Genomic DNA, 19,416 nt, shown 5'->3' on the forward strand with positions numbered 1-19,416 from the left:
CATGCTAGCTAGTTACACTGACAGCTGTCAGTCGGTGGCCTACCTGTTATTTCTCTGCCACACATGGAATTCACCACAACATTCCCACCCCCAATTTATTTTAATTTTTTCCACCTTTATTTAACCAGGTAGGCCAGTTGAGAACAAGTTCTCATTTACAACTGCAACCTGGCCAAGATAAAGCAAAGCAGTGCGACACAAACAACACAGAGTTACACATGGAATAAACAAGCGTACAGTCAATAACACAAAATAAAGTCTATATACAGTGTGTGCAAATGGCGTGAGGAGCTAAGGCAATAAATAGGCCATAGTAGCAAAGTAATTACAATTTAGCAAATTAACACTGGAGTGATAGATGTGCAGATGATGATGTGCAAGTAGAAATACTGGCGTGCAAAAGAGCATAAAAGTAAATAAAAACAATATGGGGATGAGGTAGGTAGATTGGATGGGCTATTTACAGATGGGCTATGTACAGCTGCAGCGATCGATTAGCTGCTCAGATAGCTGACGTTTAAAGTTAGTGAGGGAAATATAAGTCTCCAGCTTCAGCGATTTTTGCAATTTGTTCCAGTCATTGGCAGCAGAGAACTGGAAGGAAAGGCGGCCAAAGGAGGTGTTGGGGATGACCAGTGAGATATACCTGCTGGAGCGCGTGCTATGGGTGGGTGTTGTTATCGTGACCAGTGAACTGAGATAAGGTGGAGCTTCACCTAGCATAGACTTATAGATGACCTGGAGCCAGTGGTGGAGACGTCTCACATACCTTTCCTTTCACTCCCGCTCTCTACCGCTCCCCACTCCATAATTTCCTCTGGCTGTGTGCTTAGACCCAGGCATTTCCATCTGTCTGTCTGTGCTCCAACTTGCTGCTGCTCGCAATCAATGTTCTTTTCTCTCTTAAAGCCTTTTAGTGATTCCATATGAAACCAGGACAAAAACAAATACTATGATTTTGAGAATTTTCACAAAATTGTATCCATAGGATGGAAATAGTTATCAAATTTGAGATTTATATTTGGCATATTTATATTTTTGGCCTTACCCAGGCTTCCTTTTTAAAGCTGCAATATATAACTTTTAGGGTGACCTGACCAAATTCGCTTAGAAATGTGAATTATAGATCTGTCATTCTCATTGAAAGCAACTCTAAGAAGTTGTAGATCTGTTCTATGTGCAATATTTATTTCTACACTAACATTGCTGAATTTTAGTTTTTGCATCTTTTACTTTCTGTTTTGTACACCAGCTTAAAACAGCTGAAAGCTCAATATTTTCGCTTATGGAAAATGTGTTTTACAATTGTTCTTTACACTATACTTGTTTGTTTTGTCACAAACTGAAATTAAGCAAACTGTTAGAATTTTAGCAACAAGGAAATGGCAGAGCGATTTCTGCACACATACACACATTGTTTATGTATAAAATGGGATGTAACAAAAAAAATTGCAGATATTTCAACCTGGAACTTTGATATGACTGTGGAGGTATATTAAGTCTAGGACAGACGTTCCGCTAGCGGAACCCCCCACAACATTCCACTGAAAAGGCAGCGCGGGAAATTCAAAAATATTTTTTAGAAATATTTAACTTTCATACATTAACAAGTCCAATACAGCAAATGAAAGATAAAAATCTTGTGAATCCAGCCAACATGTCCGATTAAAAAAAAATGTTTTACAGCGAAAACACAACATATATTTATGTTAGCTCACCACCAAATCCAGACATTTTCACAGCAAAGATAGCTTTCACAAAACCCACAAATAGAGATAAAATTAATCACTAACCTTTGAACATCTTCATCAGATGAGTCATATGACATCATGTTACACAATACATTTATGTTTTGTTCGATAATGTGCATATATATATATAATTTAATGTAAAGTATTTTGTTTTACTGATATCAAACGGAGCATGCAGTAAAGCTTCATATGACACATTTGAGCTTTTTAGCACCTGCAGATGAAGCATTATGGAGTCTTACAGGAGGCCTGGGTAAGGCCAAAGTGTCATAAATATGCCAACTTTGATGAATTATTTCTCTATTATGATTTTAGGTATGTCAACAATTCTTCCTCCAAAGGACCATTCTATGGATCCAATTTTGTGGGGGGAAAAAGTGTCCTGGTTTTGTATGGAATTACTCTTTAGTGAGTGCCAGACTTTTGACCCTGGTATAAAAGCAGGCAGTGGATGAATTGGGTTGTCATTTTTTGAGGAATCCTGCTGGTACTAGGTTTTGTTCATTGTGTGTTTTGGAGTTAAAGTATTTTTAGTGCTGCTGTAACTGGGTTGTAGTGATTATCCTGTTCCAGTGGGGCTGTCAATCATCCTTCTCTATAGATTTTGGAAGATTCTGTTCCCGCCTCCTGGCAGGCCTTGCTCTCTCTGGCTTGGGGGCAGGGTAGTGGGTGCCGGGCGTTTCCAGTGGTGCTGACAGTCTGATACTGTTAGGACTTATGGCCGTCTGTCTGTCAGTCATCCTGCTCCCAAGCCATGTCACGCCACCCACAGCCTCAGGTATGCCTCCAGAATATGAGGGGAGCAGGAGAGCGACGTAAGACCATCAAGGCTGCAGGTGCCTGAGGGGAAAGGAACAGGAAATCATCCACTCCTCTCATTCCCTTTAGCTCTGATCTCTCTCCGGTTTCTTCTGATGATCACAGTATTACAGCGACCATACTGATGAGCTTTTCCAATGCTCTGAGTCCTATGAGAACACCTCCTAGAGAACTGTTGTTTCTTTGTCCTCCTGTTCTTTATTTGTTGTCCTGGCTCTATTCTGCTGTAGCCTCCCCTGTAACCTGTACACAGCCCCATGTGCAGTGTGTCCAGTAGATGTTTTCTCTCTGTCTGCTGGTCTCTAGATTGTAAAAGTCTAGTTCTACCTTGGGTTTCTTTTCATTCCACCATTGAGATATAAATAGGGTGTTCTTATTCTATGGTTTCTATGATGATTGGATGGCACAGTGTGGGCTTCAGTTCTATCCCATTCGGTTATATGGAGCAACTCACTCTGTCTGCCAAGCCCACTGTCTGACTGTTACATATGTGAATCTCCAATATCAGCTACCTTTTCGGAAACAGTAGGAAAGATGGGCTACTTTGAAGCTAGAAAGCAGCTACGTAAAGATATTTTGATGCTAGTCACCTTTTTCAGATCCTTTGGTGCTTTTCAGCTGCTTGCTTTGAAGTGTAACTCGTTTTGATCAGTGCTGACATCAGGGGTGTCAAAACATTAGCGGTGCCTTTCCATCTATTGATTGGCCAGCCAGGTTTAAGCTCCTGTCACTGCTGATAGAGAATTGATTGGCCAGAAATACAGATAGAGGACAAACTGTGGGAGAGAATAAGGAGTTTTTGACTGATTTGTCTAATAACCCCTAGAGATTGGGTAAGTAAGATGGTTGTGGGGGAGTGAAAGAACCAAGGCAAGGAGTGCAGAGTGGAAGGAAGGAGTCCGAGGAAGGGAGGAGAAGCTGGCTGGTGATTACAGTAAATGATGGTATGTGGAGAGGCCAGGCCAGGCCATTCACGAATGAATTAGGCAAGCACTCTAGGCAGCGATACTTTGAGCGACTCGGAGTACCTGCCACCTCGTATCGGTCTCCTGGGTGCCTGCCTGTTCCAGTGGGCTGGTTGCATCCCAAATGGTACCATATTTCTCCATAGTCCACTACTTTTGACCAGGGCCCGTATGAGGGAATATCGTGCCATTTTAGGATGAAGTGGGACTCAGCGAGCCATGCAGGGTTCATCCTCATTCCTCACACCGCCCTGGATGTGCGATGATGATCATACCAATTTAGAGGCTACATGGCATGTGTAGGACATGCATGCAGGCCAAATCAAGCGGAGTTGGCTGTGCTGGATCAATTCTGTTGCATGGTCTAGGCCTGTGTTTCAATTAGATGTTGAAGGCTATGCGTGATCCTCAGAAAGCTCCTTTGTTAAATAGTTGAAGGTCTAGTACAGAACCCAATATTTATTGAAACCCAACTCCCCTGTGAATCTCTTTCATATAATGACACAATGTTAAGCGTTTGATAAATGGTTCTAAAAAAGCAATTTTGAAGAAAAAAAATACTTATCCTAACTTTTCTCTTTTGAGCTTGGAGATTTAGGTCAATACTTCTGTTTTTATGTTTTCAGCAGTCTCTGCCAAGCAGATGGAGAGAGCGGTAGATAGATGGATGCTTCAGTCAGTGCTACAGGATAAATTATCAGACTGCCACTCTGCCCCTGCCAATTTTCTCTCACAAAACAACTCTCCTCTCCTGACTCTCTCTGCAGTACTGCTGCCATTACAACTCCCTCTCAAGTCCCTACCCCAGATTCTCTCTCTAGGAATGCAGCAGAGTTCATTTACGGATAGTATTCCTTTAATGGCCGCCCTCTCTCTCCCTCCCTGGGCTCGTTTCAAGCCAGAGGTCTAGAGGTCCGTCTAGACGGCCTGCTGTCCCACACTGCTTTAATTGTAGCCTGTGGTTTGGTGAGAGGCCGTTTTCGGTTGGGTATCCAGTGTGTGTGTGTCTCTGTGTATTTTGTGCGTGCCTTTGCGGTGTGTGTCTAGCCTACACAGTAAATTTGCAAGTGTCAGTCTTGGTTTTGAGATACAGTAAGTGTTCTGAGTGATTCTAGTGGGGTTAACACCAGTGAGATTGAATTGACACGTTATTTGAATCCCAGTGGAATCACCTCTGCGTGGTGGTGTTACTCAACTGTGTTGAGTTCATTACCGGTAACTCTTTGACTATATATATTATACATTTGATAAGACCTTTAATTATAGCCAGCGTATTGTGACTTGCAGGTCTGATGTGGCCCATTGAAACACATTAACTTGGGCAAAATGTATTTAATGCAACCACCACCATGTCTCTGTCACTAACAAACACAGTTATGGGTGGGTATCGCTCACATTCATTCAAAAGGCATGCTGGGAAATATGCAAATAAGGCTTTACCCTCCACAAAAAAGAAACTAACACTACATGTGTTATTGCCTAACACTGTGTAACAAGTGTACCAGCATCAACTTTAATAGCCATGGTGTTAGGGACCAACACTATAGTAGGGTTGTTAGTTTGTCAACACTTTGTAAAGTGTTAGTTTAACACTATTTTGGTGGTTCATATATCATTTCTAAGAAAGTGTTACATTTTAACACTGTGGGTGTTAAGATTCTGATCTCAAATTTGCTGTGTATGTAAGATCACAGGAGCTGAGTCACTTGCTGCAGGCTGGGTGTAGTGCAAGGCCCACTACATCTGGCTTGTGTTGGCTGCAGCTCTGCATGATGGCACATTTGTGCACACGCACACATATACACACCCCTCCCCCCAGCCATCCCTGTGTAACCTGAGCTATGGGGCCAAAGGCTGACCAATAACAACTCTCTAGTCTGGATTCTCCTGTTGCTGTGAAGGCATTAGCAAGTCTTTCCTTCTACTTAACCTGTCTGGGAACGGGGATCTGCTAGCGGAACCCCTCGCCAACAGCCAATGAAATTGCAGGGTGCCAAATTCAATCAACAGAAATCTCATAATTCAAATTTCTCAAACATACAAGTATTAGACACCATTTTAAAGATAAACTTCTCATTAATCCAACCACAGTGTCCGATTTCAAAAAGACTTTTCGGCGAAAGCAGAACATATCATTATGTTAGGTCAGCAACTAGTCACAGAAAGCATACAGCCATTTTCCAACCAAAGAGAGGAGTCACAAAAAGCAGAAATAGAGATCAAATGAATCACTAACCTTTGATATTCTTCATCAGATGACACTCCCGGGACAACATGTTACACAATACATGTATGTTTTGTTCGATCAAGTTCATATTTATATCCAAAAACCTCAGTTTACATTTGGCTTTGCCTCCAAAACATCCCGTGAATTTGCACAGAGCCACATCAAATCACAGAAATACTCATAATAAACATTGATAAAAGATACAAGTGTTATTCACAGATTTAAAGATATACTTCTCCTTAATGCAACCGCTGTGTCAGAATTCAAAAAAGCTTTACAGAAAAAGCAAACCATGCAATAATTTGAGTATGGCGCTCGGAGCCCAATCAAGACAAAAAGATATCCGCCATATTGTGCAGTCAACAGAAGTTAGAAATAACATTATAAACATTCACTTACCTTTGATGATCTTCATCAGAATGCACTCCCAGGAATCCCAGTTCCACAATAAATGTTTGTTTTGTTCGATAATGTCCATCATTTATGTCCAAATAACTCAGTTTTGTTCGCGCGTTCAGTACACAATCTAAACTCACGACTCGCGGGCAGGTCCAGGCAAAAGTTCAGACAAAGTCATATTACAGTCCGTAGAAACATGTCAAACGAAGTATAGAAGCAATCTTTAGGATGTTTTTAACATAAATCTTCAATAATGTTCCAACCTGGAGAATTCCTTTGTCTTCAGAAAAGCAAATGGAACAGAGCTCGCTCTCACGTGAACGAGCGTCACAAGCTCAAAGCATTCTGCCAGACCTCTGACTCATTCCCCTCTCATTCGGCCCCACTTCACAGTAGAAGCATCAGACAAGGTTCTAAAGACTGTTGACATCTAGTGGAAGCCTTAGGAAGTGCAACATGACCCATATCCCACTGTGTCTTCAATAGGGAATGAGTTGAAAAACGACCAACCTCAGATTTCCCACTTCCTGGTTGGATTTTTTCTCAGGTTTTTGTCAGGTTTTTGCCTGCCATATGAGTTCTGTTATACAGAGTGACAATTTTCATATTACAGAACTGGTGTATATTCCAGACATATTGAAACATGTTAAGGTGTTGACTTGGCTATGCGTTTCTTTTTTACCAGATGTACTTCTTCCTTTTATCAGAATAAGTGCTTCTTTCTTTTTACCAGATTCTGTTTCTATATTCTGTATATTCACTAAAACCCATCCCCTTTGTCCTCTCTCAGCGTTGCAGTGCGACTGCCAGTGGTGTAGTAACAGTACCTGCTACACGGATGGCCTGTGCTTTGTGTCCTTCGTCAAGTCGGGCAGTAAGATGGTGGCACAGGGGAGCAGGTGTTTACTGGAGGCAGACCTCATCCCTAAAGACAGGCCGTTCTTCTGCGCCCCTTCCAAGAAGGAGAACACCGGTGTTGTCCCTGTCTGCTGCAACAGAGACATGTGTAACAAAGACCTCAACCCAGAAGACTACTCAGAGACATGTAAGTGTCTGATATGTCTCGGGTCTCTATCATCTTTCACATGCCATCTTTCACATGCATGCCATGTCCTAAATTGGCTACTAGCTCATAGGCAACTACCTAATGTGCAGTGCATCTGTGTTGATCTGAAAGGAGGAAGTCATAATATGAAAATGTTGCCCATCATATTACCACTTTCCTAATCATTTCAGATGTACAAAAAATGTTTTGGGGGTAGGTGCTAGTTATGTATGTGGTATTGGGTGACTCAATCTAAACAGTGAAGCAGAGAACTGATGGCGAGACAATATATTTCTAAAGCATGTTTGATCCTCCATTCACTATTCTACAATAGAATAAGGGTATGTCTCCTGCACGAAGCATTCCCTGTACTTTTTTGTACCATGGACCTTGAAAATATGTCGCAGAATTGTCTGTGTTACTGTGTGTGTGCGCGCTCTGCATAAGTACAATTGAATCTTTCCCCCATTCTCTCCTCTTTCAGTTTCTGTCGCCTGCTTTGTGAAATATGAACCCATACGTACAGGCCACAGGCCCAAGTCATTTTTCAGCTCTGATTTATTGGATGTTAGGTCATTTTTTATAAGAACAGGAGGTGATTGTTAGTGATACTATTCTCCCAGCAACAACCCATGTTTCTTCATGAGTTATTTGCTTTCTCCCCGCAAGGCTCTACCTGTTTTTTTTTTTATAGCACTCTCACTCATGCGGGAGAGTCACAATTACAATTTTTAAACCCAGTATCCTGGACACGGACGCACATTCCATTGAACAAGCTTTTTAGTTTAAGACCGTCTTAATCTGTGTTCAGGAAACTGGCACTATATGTCACTGAATATATCTGAAGCAATGTCTCTGCTTGGACACGCTGTCGGGTTCTGCTCTTGTGGTCAGAAAGAAGCACCTCACTGCTCCCATTCTTGATCATGGGTCTGAAACTGCCTCCATGCTGTACTTCTCAGTATGATAGTCAGCAGATATCCTCTCTCACCATACTGTCATTCAGTAATAGCAGGGCCGTTCGTAAGCCTTCCTCTGTGTGCAGCTGTGACTATTGGAAAGATTTGACAGGCTGCAGTCGCCAGGCAGTTGGATGATTGAAAAGCTCCAGAAGCAACTTTTGATGCTTCATAATGGAATCCCACGACAGCTCTTATTCTGAGAGCTGAAAGTGTCTGACTTAAAGTTCCATTAATATTTGATCACCCTCACGTCTCAGATCACACTCCTCTGATTCTCAGCAAGTCAATTAGAGAAAGTCTAGCCAGTATCAGGAAATGCATTTGATTTTAAACCGGGCCGTTGCAATGTTTTCAAAGGAACTCTATCAGTTCCTGCTTTTTTTAATCACTGTCCCATGCATGTGTGTTAGTATGGCAAAACACTAACCCCAGTCTCGTCCCCCCTCCAGTCCCCACAGCCCGTACCCCTCCACTGAGCCCAGTGACCCTGGCGGCCGTCATCGCAGGGCCGGTGTGTGTGCTGTGTTTCGTGCTGCTGCTGGTGTTCTATGTGTGCCACAGCCGCTCGATCATCCACCACCGCGTGCCCAATGAGGAAGACCCTGCCATGGACCACCCCTTCCTGGCCGACGGACACACCCTCAAAAACCTCATCTACGACATGACCACCTCAGGCTCCGGATCAGGTGGGTTTTGTAGTTCTATGTACTACTGTACATTCATCACACCCTTTGGGAGATACGTTTTAAAAAGATTGAGTTTAATGGAGGAGGTGTAGCATGCTCTACTATGGTACCTATAAAGCTTTGTACAAGATGTCCGGTTTTATCTTCGTAAATATGTTCCTAAAGTTCACATAATGGTGTCCCATCTCCCTACCAATGCAGTTTTCGCACCTCGGGGTGCTAGAATCTCCCTTAGGATAGATTTACGTATTCCATCTATTTTAAGGTGGGATGCTATATCAGCCCAATGCACAGTCTGACTGTAGGCACTTTCAAATGGCATTTACTGACAGGGTTATGTAAGTTGTTCTGAAAATGCCTAGAAGTTGTTTCTATAGAGCTGCAATACTGACCTTGGGCACGCTTACAGTTTCTCATACTAAATGGGGTGTATTAAAGAAGTTCTTCAATACTGTGGTTTTCTATGGAGCGGTCCGCAAGATGTAAATGAGAGCCAATAAGCTGCTGGAAATGTTCTTGGCTATGAATGTTTCAGCGAATGATTAAGAGACCTGAGTGTTTCATCAGTAATACATCCGTTTAGCAGCCGGTGAGACTGTGACGTACAGCTACCAGTCAAGGACCATCGTTCAATCATGGAAACAGAATCGTATGAATCTAATTCAATCAGAAAAATTGAATTGTGGCCATCATTCCATAATGGCTTTAACATGAACTCTCCATAGAACTGGAGATAAAGTTATTCAGAAACTTGATATCAGCCTTCTATTGATAGCGAGGTCGTGACAGTATTTGTTTTTCTCTGCCCTGGCACCAACTTACTGGTTATTCTCTCTGCTCATTGAGTTTAATGTCCAGGTTGAAGAGAAGGTAAAATAATGCAGACCACCCATGCAGCTGGAACGTGGGCAGAAGCACGCTCTAGAACAGGGTTTCCCAAACACCTCTCATGCCTCTCCCCCAGGTGCACCTTTTGTTTTTTTGCCTTAGCAATACACTGTTGATTCAAATAATCAAAGCTTGATGATGAGTTGGTTATTTAAATCATCTGTGTAGTACTAGGGGAAAAACCCAAACTGTCCTGGCTTCAAAGCAGAGTTGAGTTTGAGGGCTCTAGACTGTTTTATGTACATGTACAGTATACCAGGTGAAACCAGACACAGAGGACCTCCAAGGTACAGAATGAGAGGATGCTGTCAAAACAGACAGTGTTTAATTTGTTCTATTTTCAGAAGATATTTTGTTTGACGTCTTTGAAACAGAGAGTAGCTGCAGGTCTGACTGTTGATGTCTTCCTACTGTACCTCTGTCTCCCTCAGTGTTCTTCTGGCCTTGTGCACACATTGGATTTGTCAACAGAAAGAGTCATTCCATTTTTGGATCCAATGGCCTGCTTTTAATCCGTGTGTTCAGTGTCTCTTCCACACAACCACTATCACAGTTGCAAGTTCCTCTCACCTTGCTGTATAGAACTGCTTTCAAACTTCTCCTAAAACCCTGGCCTCATAATAACTGGACTCCCTCTCCATACACCCCTCCCCCCACAGGTCTGCCCCTATTGGTGCAGAGGACCATAGCCAGGACCATCATCCTGCAGGAGAGCATCGGAAAGGGGAGGTTCGGCGAGGTGTGGCGGGGCCGCTGGCGAGGAGAGGAGGTGGCCGTTAAGATCTTCTCATCCCGGGAGGAGCGCTCGTGGTTCCGTGAGGCCGAGATCTACCAGACAGTCATGCTTCGCCACGAAAACATCCTGGGCTTCATTGCCGCTGACAACAAAGGTCCGAGGGAATATTGGAACAGGGTAGTGTTCAGTAGGGAGAAACATTTTTGAAACAGGGAGGTACTTGTTCAATAAGAGCCCAGATTTTCATTTTCTGTAGGAAAATGTTTTGATAGTGTGCCCTACTGAACATGACTCTGTATTGATCCTATTTTCTATGACCTATGATGCTCTTAATTTGACAAGCAGTTGGAACTGTGTATTTGGGACCAAGATAGTATAGTCAGCATGCTAGCAGGCAGCGTTTCATTGAGTTTCTCTGATGATTTGTTGTAAATGCAGGCATTGTGTAAAGTGTAGCTCACCTAACTGCTCTCTCACTCACTCACTCACTCACTCACTCACTCACTCACTCACTCACTCACTCACTCACTCACTCACTCACTCACTCACTCACTCTCTCACTCTCTCACTCTCTCATTCACTGTTCTCTCTCTCACTGTTCTCTCTCTCCTTTCCTCTCAGATAACGGCACGTGGACCCAATTGTGGCTGGTATCAGATTACCATGAGCACGGCTCCCTTTTTGACTACCTGAACAGGTACACGGTGACAGTGGAGGGCATGATCAAGCTGTCCCTGTCCACCTCCAGCGGCCTGGCTCACCTGCACATGGAGATTGTTGGCACGCAAGGTGAGGAGGACCAATCAAAATGTGGCTCTTAATGTACTTCGTATAGCATATGTATCCACATAACATGTACATAGTTATGAAATGTAGTGGTTTTACTCTGCACTCAGATATTTATTTCTCTGCATCTCTCTTCCTTTTCCTCTTCTCTCTCTCCCCCGCTCGCTCTCGCGCTCTCTCTCCATTTACCCACTTCCCCCTGTTCTCCTCCCCACAGGTAAACCTGCCATCGCCCACCGCGACCTGAAGTCTAAGAACATCCTGGTGAAGAAGAATGGTACTTGCTGCATCGCTGACCTGGGATTGGCTGTCCGCCATGACTCTGCCACTGACACCATCGACATCGCCCCCAATCACAGAGTTGGAACCAAGAGGTGACTGCCTGCACGGCCAGAGAAACAAGTGTCTGCGATACACACAGAGGGAGAAACACACATACACTGAAAACACACAGAAATGGACACACACACACACACACACACACAGACAGATAAAGAGAGAAACCTCACATAATGCGACAACTACTTAATGCGACAACTACTTAAGATTAGGTAGAACTCAATTAGGTTACATTATTTTGCTCGGGTCCCTTAATCCACACGGCTGTGTGTGCCCTCATTGGTGTGCTGTCAGTATTGAGTCTGTCTTGGGCTGAGGCTCAGGGAAAATGACATCTGAGTCATTGGGCCTGTTGACATTGGATGCCTGTGAGTGATGGAGGAGTGATGACGAGAGAGATTGCTGAGTGGATACAGCGTTATCTCTGAAATCTTAAACCGCTCAGTGGAAGGAGCGTGTTGGCAAAGCATCGCTATCTGATCCGATTGGTCCATTACACTTCTCGGGTAACAGTGTAAAACATGGTTAAAACAATAATTTTGATATCATGAATGGTGAATCCTTGCATCCATAGCTCGGTCTATGAATTTGAGAGTGATTCAATTTCTCCAGCCCCATCCCTCAGCTGTTTACTGAACCAGGGGTGAGACGGACCCTTTGTTATTGTTTCTACTGCTGATTACCGCTTTAAGGTATTGCCGGCATTACTTTTATTTGCGTTAGTAACGCCATTTATCACTAATGTTCATTGTTTACAGTTTAAGTCGGAAGTTTACATACACTTAGGTTGGAGTCATTAAAACACGTTTTTCAACCACTCCACAAATGTCTTGTTAACAAACTATAGTTTTGGCAAGTCAGTTAGGACATCTACTTTGTGCATGACACAAGTAATTTTCCCAACAATTGTTAAGACAGGTTATTTAACTTATAATTCACTGTATCACAATTCCAGTGAGTCAGAAGTTTGTATACACTAAGTTGACTGTGCCTTTAAACAGCTTGGAAAATCCCAGAAAATGATGTCATGGCTTTAGAAGCTTCTGACATCATTTGAGTCAATTGGAGGTGTACCTGTGGATGTATTTCAAGGCCTACCTTCAAACCCAGTGCCTCTGTGTGACATCATGGGAAAATCAAAAGAAATCAGCCAAGACCTCAGAAAACAAATTGTAGACCTCCATAAGTCAGGTTTATCCTTGGGAGCAATTTCCAAATGCCTGAAGGTACCACGTTCATCTGTACAAAAAATAGTATGCAAGTATAAACACCATGGGACCAAGCAGCCGTCATACCGCTCAGGAAGGACACGCGTTCTGTCTCCTAGAAATGAATGTACTTTGGTGCGAAAAGTGCAAATCAATCCCAGAACAACAGCAAATGACCCTGTGAAGATGCTGGAGGAAACAGGTACAAAAGTATCTATATCCACAGTAAAACGAGTCCTATATCGACATAACCTGAAAGGCCGCTCAACAAGCAAGAAGCCACTGCTTCAAAACCGCCATAAAAAAAGCCAGACTACGGTTTGCAACTGCACATGGGGACAAAGATCGTACTTTTTGGAAAAATGTCCTCTGGTCTGATGAAACAAAAATAGAACTGTTTGGCCATAATGACCATCGTTATGTTAGGAGGAAAAATGGGGAGGCTTGCAAGCCGAAGAACACCATCCCAACCGTGAAGCACGGGGGTGGCAGCATCATGTTTTGGGGGTCCTTTGCTGGACCCCCAGTGTTTTGATGCACTTCACAAAATAGATGGCATCATGCGGTTGGAAAATTATGTGGATATATTGAAGCAACATCTCAAGACATCAATCAGGAAGTTAAAGCTTGGTCACAAATGGGTCTTCGAAATGGACAATGACCCCAAGCATACTTCCAAAGTTGTGGCAAAATGGCTTAAGGACAACAAAGTCAAGGTATTGGAGTGGCCATCACAAAGCCCTGACCTCAATCCCATAGAAAATTTGATGGCAGAACTGAAAAAGCTTGTGCGAGCAAGGAGGCCTATAAACCTGACTCAGTTACACCAGCTCTGTCAGGAGGAATGGGCCAAAATTCACCCAACTTATTTTGGGAAGCTTGTGGAAGGCTACCCGACACGTTTGACCCAAGTTAAACAATTTAAAGGCAACGCTACCAAATACTAATTGAGTGTATGTAAACTTCTGACCCACTGGGAATGTGATGAAAGAAATAAAAGCTGAAATAAATCATTCCCTCTGCTATTATTCTGACATTTCACATTCTTAAAATAAAGTGGTGATCCTAACTGACCTAAAAAAGGGAATTCTTACTGGGAGTAAATGTCAGGAATTGTGAAACTGAGTTTAAATGTATTTGAATAAGGTGCATGTAAACTTCCGACTTCAACTGTAGGTATTAAGAGGGCAGTGTCCAGTGTCGTTCCCACAATGATATAAGGAATGGACAAGGATGTGTAAAAGAGTAGATGAGGATGTGAAAATGGTTACGTGTACAACAATGTATCAGGCTAATGCTATACAGAGGGATGGAAGGGGGTGTGAGGGGAAGTGTGAAAGGAAGACTGTCGTGTGAAGGAGGAGGGAGGAAGGTTGAAGCTGAAGTGTTGCAGCGCGGGGCATGTAGAGCAGTGCTGGGGGGGCTTGGCTGGTCACAGCAGTCACCAGCAGGCACCAGCTAATCTGCTTCACTGATGCAGTCTTTCTGTGTGTGCTGTCAACCCCACTTCAACACACACACACACGCACACGCACACATGCACACTCACACTGACATGTTCTTCTGTCCTTGTGGAGACCTAAAATTAAATTTCCGTTCAAAATCCTATTTTCCCTAACCCCAAAATGAACCCCAAACCTAACCCTAACAACCCATAATCTAAACCTAACCTCTAAGCTTAAAATAGCCTTTGTCCTCATGGGGACATGGAAATGTTCCTTGTTTTACTATCCTTGTGGGGACCTAAAATCCTCAAACGTCCCCACAAGGATAGTAAAACAAGGAAGAACCAACCCACACACAGACACACCGTCCCTTCACCCCCCATCTCACCACCACTGTCCCCTGGGGCGTCCAACGACATGTTCCCCCCACCAGGCGGCGCTGCAGTCTGTGACAGTGTGCTAATGTGTCGCCTGGCTTTGTATTCTTGCCACACTCTGCCCTTCCTGTCCTTTCATGTACACTGTGATGGACCGTGAACTCTAACCTACTACAGCCCCTCTCTCTCGCTCGGTCTTGCTCGCGCGCGCTCTATCTCTCTCGTGCTCTTTTTCGCTCTCCCGCTCTCTCTCTCCCGCTTTCCCACTCCTGACAACAATTCAAGGCTCGCCTCGATCAGATCATCACATAGTGAAGGATTGGACAATAGCCTTGAGAGTGTACAGGGTCACTCAAGATACTCTGAGAATAAAGAGATCATGTTGTCACTCTGTCTGAGAGGCTAACGGGGAACTGTCTGGTGAATGTCTCCTCAGGTACATGGCCCCTGAAGTCCTGGATGACTCCATAAACATGAAGCATTTTGAGTCATTCAAGCGGGCAGATATCTACGCCATGGGCCTGGTGTTTTGGGAGATCGCACGGAGATGCTCAATAGGAGGTGAGCTAACACTATGCTCCTTTTAGCTCTGAGTTGTTTTAGCCAAGGACCTTGGCTAATTCTGAAGCATCAAGTCCATTACACAGTGCAGCCAGCCACTGACACAAGGCTTTGGATCTGTGGGACTCTGACTCTTCTCTCATCTGTCCCTTTAAGGCTTGATGTCATCATATTTGTCATTCTCTGATATTTTCAACACTTTGTCAGAATTGTATCGTAGATTGCCATTGGCCTGTGTTCTTAGATTGGCATTGGCCTTTATTCTGTGTAAGCGTTTGTCTAATCCAATCCTGTGTCTGTTGCCCCCCAGGTATCCACGAGGACTACCAGCTGCCCTACTATGACCTGGTCCAGCCAGACCCCTCGGTGGAGGAGATGAGGAGGGTGGTGTGTGACCAGAAACTACGGGCCAACATCCCCAACAGGTGGCAGAGCTGCGAGGTATGACACCATGCACTTCTTGCCTTTAGGCACTGCCCTTAGGAATATCATCCATTTTGTTTCTCGCTCCTTCTCTCTGTTTCTCGGTTGGTCTGTTTACCTCTGCCTCCGTCTCTTGCTTTCTCCCTCTCTCTATCTTTCTCCATTGTTTTGTCTCTACTCTCCTTTCGGTCTCCTGCAAACAGCCTTCCCACTTCATCATCACTAGATCCACTCTCCCTCTCCTCTGTTTTTATTGATGCACTTTTTATTGCTGGAGGACAGACAATTAGATTACATCCAATTTGCAGTAATAAAGCTTCCTAATCGAATCATCATCCCCTGCAAGGTTACAATGGCTGCTGCCAGAGCATCAGCATCCCAGGTCAGCTGTAAAGCAAACCACTGGATTGATGGCCAAGCTTGTGAATATTAAATGGCCCATCAGTCTAACTGGCCCATCAGTCTGTTCTGTTCACTCTGTCTGCGGTTGGAGAAACAAGGCAGAAATGAGCGGTTTTAAATCCCTCAAAGCTGATATGCTAAATTGACCTGAAGAGCACATCAGGGACACATTCAAAGAGATGAATAGAAGACTCATCTCTCTGCCCTTGTCTATGCTGCTCTTCACTTTAAATCTGGAGATTGACTGGTGTTCTTTCAGCAGTGCTGAGCTTTCTCTCTCTGTCTCTATAATGTTGCCAATGTTAAAAGTCATAAACATTTCCACAGCTCGGCTGCGTGGGTGTGAGCCGCCGGCATACATACATACACGTAGCAGCAGCCTTTAGTTAAGAGAATGAGTTTATCTGGATGTCTAGACAGGTCTGTTCCAGCCAGGGTCATGTTGTGTAGCTGTCTCCTCCAATAGCAAAGCATTCACACAGTCCGCTGGTTCTGAAGCGGAGCGCATGTCCGTGACTTCTCGACAATAAAACGCAGTGTTGGTTCAGGAACTATGTATATTATAAGATGCGGTAAAGACGTCAATGGAACGCAGACCGTGGGGGATAGAAAGACGCCAGATTGGTGCACATTCAACAAATGGGACATTGGCAGTGGTGGAAAAAGTGTCCAATTTTCATACTTGAGTACAAAGTAAAGATACCTTAATAGAAAATGACTCAAGTGAAAGTCACCCAGTAAAATACTACTTGAGTAAAATGTACTTAAATATCAAAAGTTAATGTAATTGCTAAAATATATTTAAGTATCAAAAGTAAAAGTATAAATAATTTCAAATTCCTTATATTAAGCAAACTAGACGGCACCATTTTCTTGGTTTTTATAATGTACGGATAGCCAGGGGCACACTCGAACACTCAGCCATCATTTACAAACGAATCATGTGTGTTTAGTGAGTCGCCAGATCAGAGGCAGTAGGGATGACCACATGTTCTCTTGATAAGTGTGTGAATGGACGATTTTCCTGTCCTGCTAAGCATTTAAAATGTAACGAGTACCATTGGGTGTCAAGGAAAATGTATGTAGTAAAAAGTACATTATTTTCTTTAGGAATGTAGTGAAGTAAAAGTTGTCAATAATTTATAAATAGTAAAGTACAGATACCCCCAAAAACTACTTAAGTAGTACTTTAAAGTATTTTTACTTAAGTACTTTACACCACTGGATATTGGTCATCCATCATCGTTGATGTATTGTAACAGGCCCATAATGTGGTTACTAATGTTAGATTTTGATATTTGGCTGTTTTTGCTACATAACATTTAGAAGTAGTCCCTTTTCAAGTTTAGAAGAAGTTGAATGCTAAATGCTGACTCCCGTTCATAAACAGTGGCTTCGGAAAGTATTCAGACACTTTCACTTTTTCCACATTTTGTTAGGTTATAAAGTTGATTTAAATAAATGTTTTTCCTCAGCAATCTACACACAATATGACAAAGCCAAAACAGATTTTTTTGACATTTTTGCAAATGTATTAAAAATAGAAAACAGATACCTTATTAACATAAGTATTCAGACCCTTTGCTATGAGATTTGAAATTGAGCTCCGGTGCATCCTGTTTCCATTGATCATCCTTAAGATGTTTCTACAACTTGATTGGAGTCCATCTGTGGTAAATTCAATTGATTGGACATGATTTGGAAAGCCACACACCTTCTATAAGGTCCCACAGTTGACAGTGCATGTCAGAGCAAAAACCAAGCCATGAGATCGAAGGAATTCTCTGTAGAGCTCCGAGTCAGGATTGTGTCGAGACACAGATCTGGGAAAGGGAACCAAAAATATTCTGCAGCATTGAAGGTCCCCAAGAACACTCCCATCATTCTTAAAGGGAAGAAGTTTGGAACCACTAAGACTCTTCCAAGAGCTGGCCTCCCAGCTAAACTGAGCAAGCGGGGGAGAAGGGCCTTGGTCAGGGAGGTGACCAAGAACCTGACTGTCACACTCTGACAGAGCTCGGTAGTTCTTCTGTTTAGATAGGAGAACCTTGCAGAAGGATAACCATCTCTGCAGCACTCCACCAATCAGGCCTTTATGGTAGTGGCCAGACGGACGCCTCTCCTCAGTAAAAGGCACACAACAGCCGGCTTGGAGTTTGCCAAAAGGCGCTGAAAGACTCACAGACCATGATAAACAAGATTCTCTGGTCTGTTGAAACCAAGATTGAACTATTTGGCCTGAATGCCTAGCGTCATGTCTGGAGGAAACATGTCACCATCCCTCAGTGAAGCATGGTGGTGGCAACATCATGCTCTGGGGATGTTTTTCAGCAGCAGGGAGACTAGTCAGGATTGAGGCAAAGATGAAGGGAGCAAAGTATAGAGATATCCTTTATGAAAACCTGCTCCAGAGTGCTCAAGACCTCAAACTGGGGTGACGGTTCACCTTCCAACAGGACAACGACCCTAAGCACACAGCCAAGACAACGCAGGAGTGGCTTCGGGACAAGTCTCTGAATGTCCTTGAGTGGCCCAGCCAGAGCCCGGACTTGAACCCGATCAAACATCTCTGGAGAGACCTGAAAATAGCTGTGCAGCAATGTTCCCTATCCAACCTGACAGAGCTTGAGAGGTTCTGCAGAGAAGAATGGTAGAAAATCTCCAAATACAGGTGTGCCAAGCTGGTAGCGTCATACCCAAGACGACTCGATGCTGTAATCACTGCCAAAGTACTGAGTAAAGGGTATGAATACTTGTAAATGTAATAATGTAATATGTAAATGTAATATTTCAGTTTTGTATTTTTAATAAATTTGCAAACATTTCTAAACCTGTTTTTGCTTTGTCATTATGGGGTATTTTGTGTAGATTGATGAGGGGGGGGGGGGGGGGGGACGATTTAATAAATTTTTAGAATAAGGCTGTAGCAAAACAAAATGTGGATAAAGTCAAGGGGTCTGAATACTTCCTGAAGGCACTGTAAGCTGGTAGCATAGCTAGCGTAGAGAGCAAATGTGATAACAAATATTTTACATAGCTTATTTTTCATACCCTTGATGTAAACATGTATTTTGGTGATTTTGATCCACTGTTGCATGATTGAACAGAGGTGGGCAGTATTTCCATTACGTTTTTGAAATGTGTTTTTCAGTTACTACTGAGTATTTTGTCATTTGTATTTTACTGGCCTGAACTACAATATAATATATTTAGAAAATCTTTGCGCACTTTCAAAATACAAAATACTTTTCTATACCTTTTTTTTAATATAGTGGCTCACAATTTTGTGCCCCCCCCTCACCCCAAATTTACTGCTTTGGTGTCAGAAGTGTGATGGCACTATGATGTGATAAAAGCTTCTGCTAAATTAACAAAATGTTAGGTGAAAATGAACACT

The 19,416-nt window shown here is 43.1% G+C and overlaps 1 protein-coding gene across 1 annotated transcript in view; it reads left to right on the top strand.

The window, feature by feature from the left end:
- The window catches only part of LOC139550713 (TGF-beta receptor type-1-like), a 47,309-nt gene that overhangs the window by 23,631 nt on the left and 4,262 nt on the right, over positions 1 to 19,416 (top strand). Inside the window, exons 2-8 of the mRNA XM_071361807.1 lie at positions 6,952 to 7,206; positions 8,618 to 8,854; positions 10,402 to 10,632; positions 11,100 to 11,267; positions 11,482 to 11,638; positions 15,070 to 15,194; positions 15,505 to 15,635. Of these exons, the coding sequence (XP_071217908.1) occupies positions 6,952 to 7,206; positions 8,618 to 8,854; positions 10,402 to 10,632; positions 11,100 to 11,267; positions 11,482 to 11,638; positions 15,070 to 15,194; positions 15,505 to 15,635 (1,304 nt within the window). The remainder of the gene's footprint in view (positions 1 to 6,951; positions 7,207 to 8,617; positions 8,855 to 10,401; positions 10,633 to 11,099; positions 11,268 to 11,481; positions 11,639 to 15,069; positions 15,195 to 15,504; positions 15,636 to 19,416) is intronic.

The sequence above is a fragment of the Salvelinus alpinus genome, chromosome 23 (genome assembly GCF_045679555.1).
Source record: "Salvelinus alpinus chromosome 23, SLU_Salpinus.1, whole genome shotgun sequence".
Classification (NCBI taxonomy): domain Eukaryota; kingdom Metazoa; phylum Chordata; class Actinopteri; order Salmoniformes; family Salmonidae; genus Salvelinus; species Salvelinus alpinus.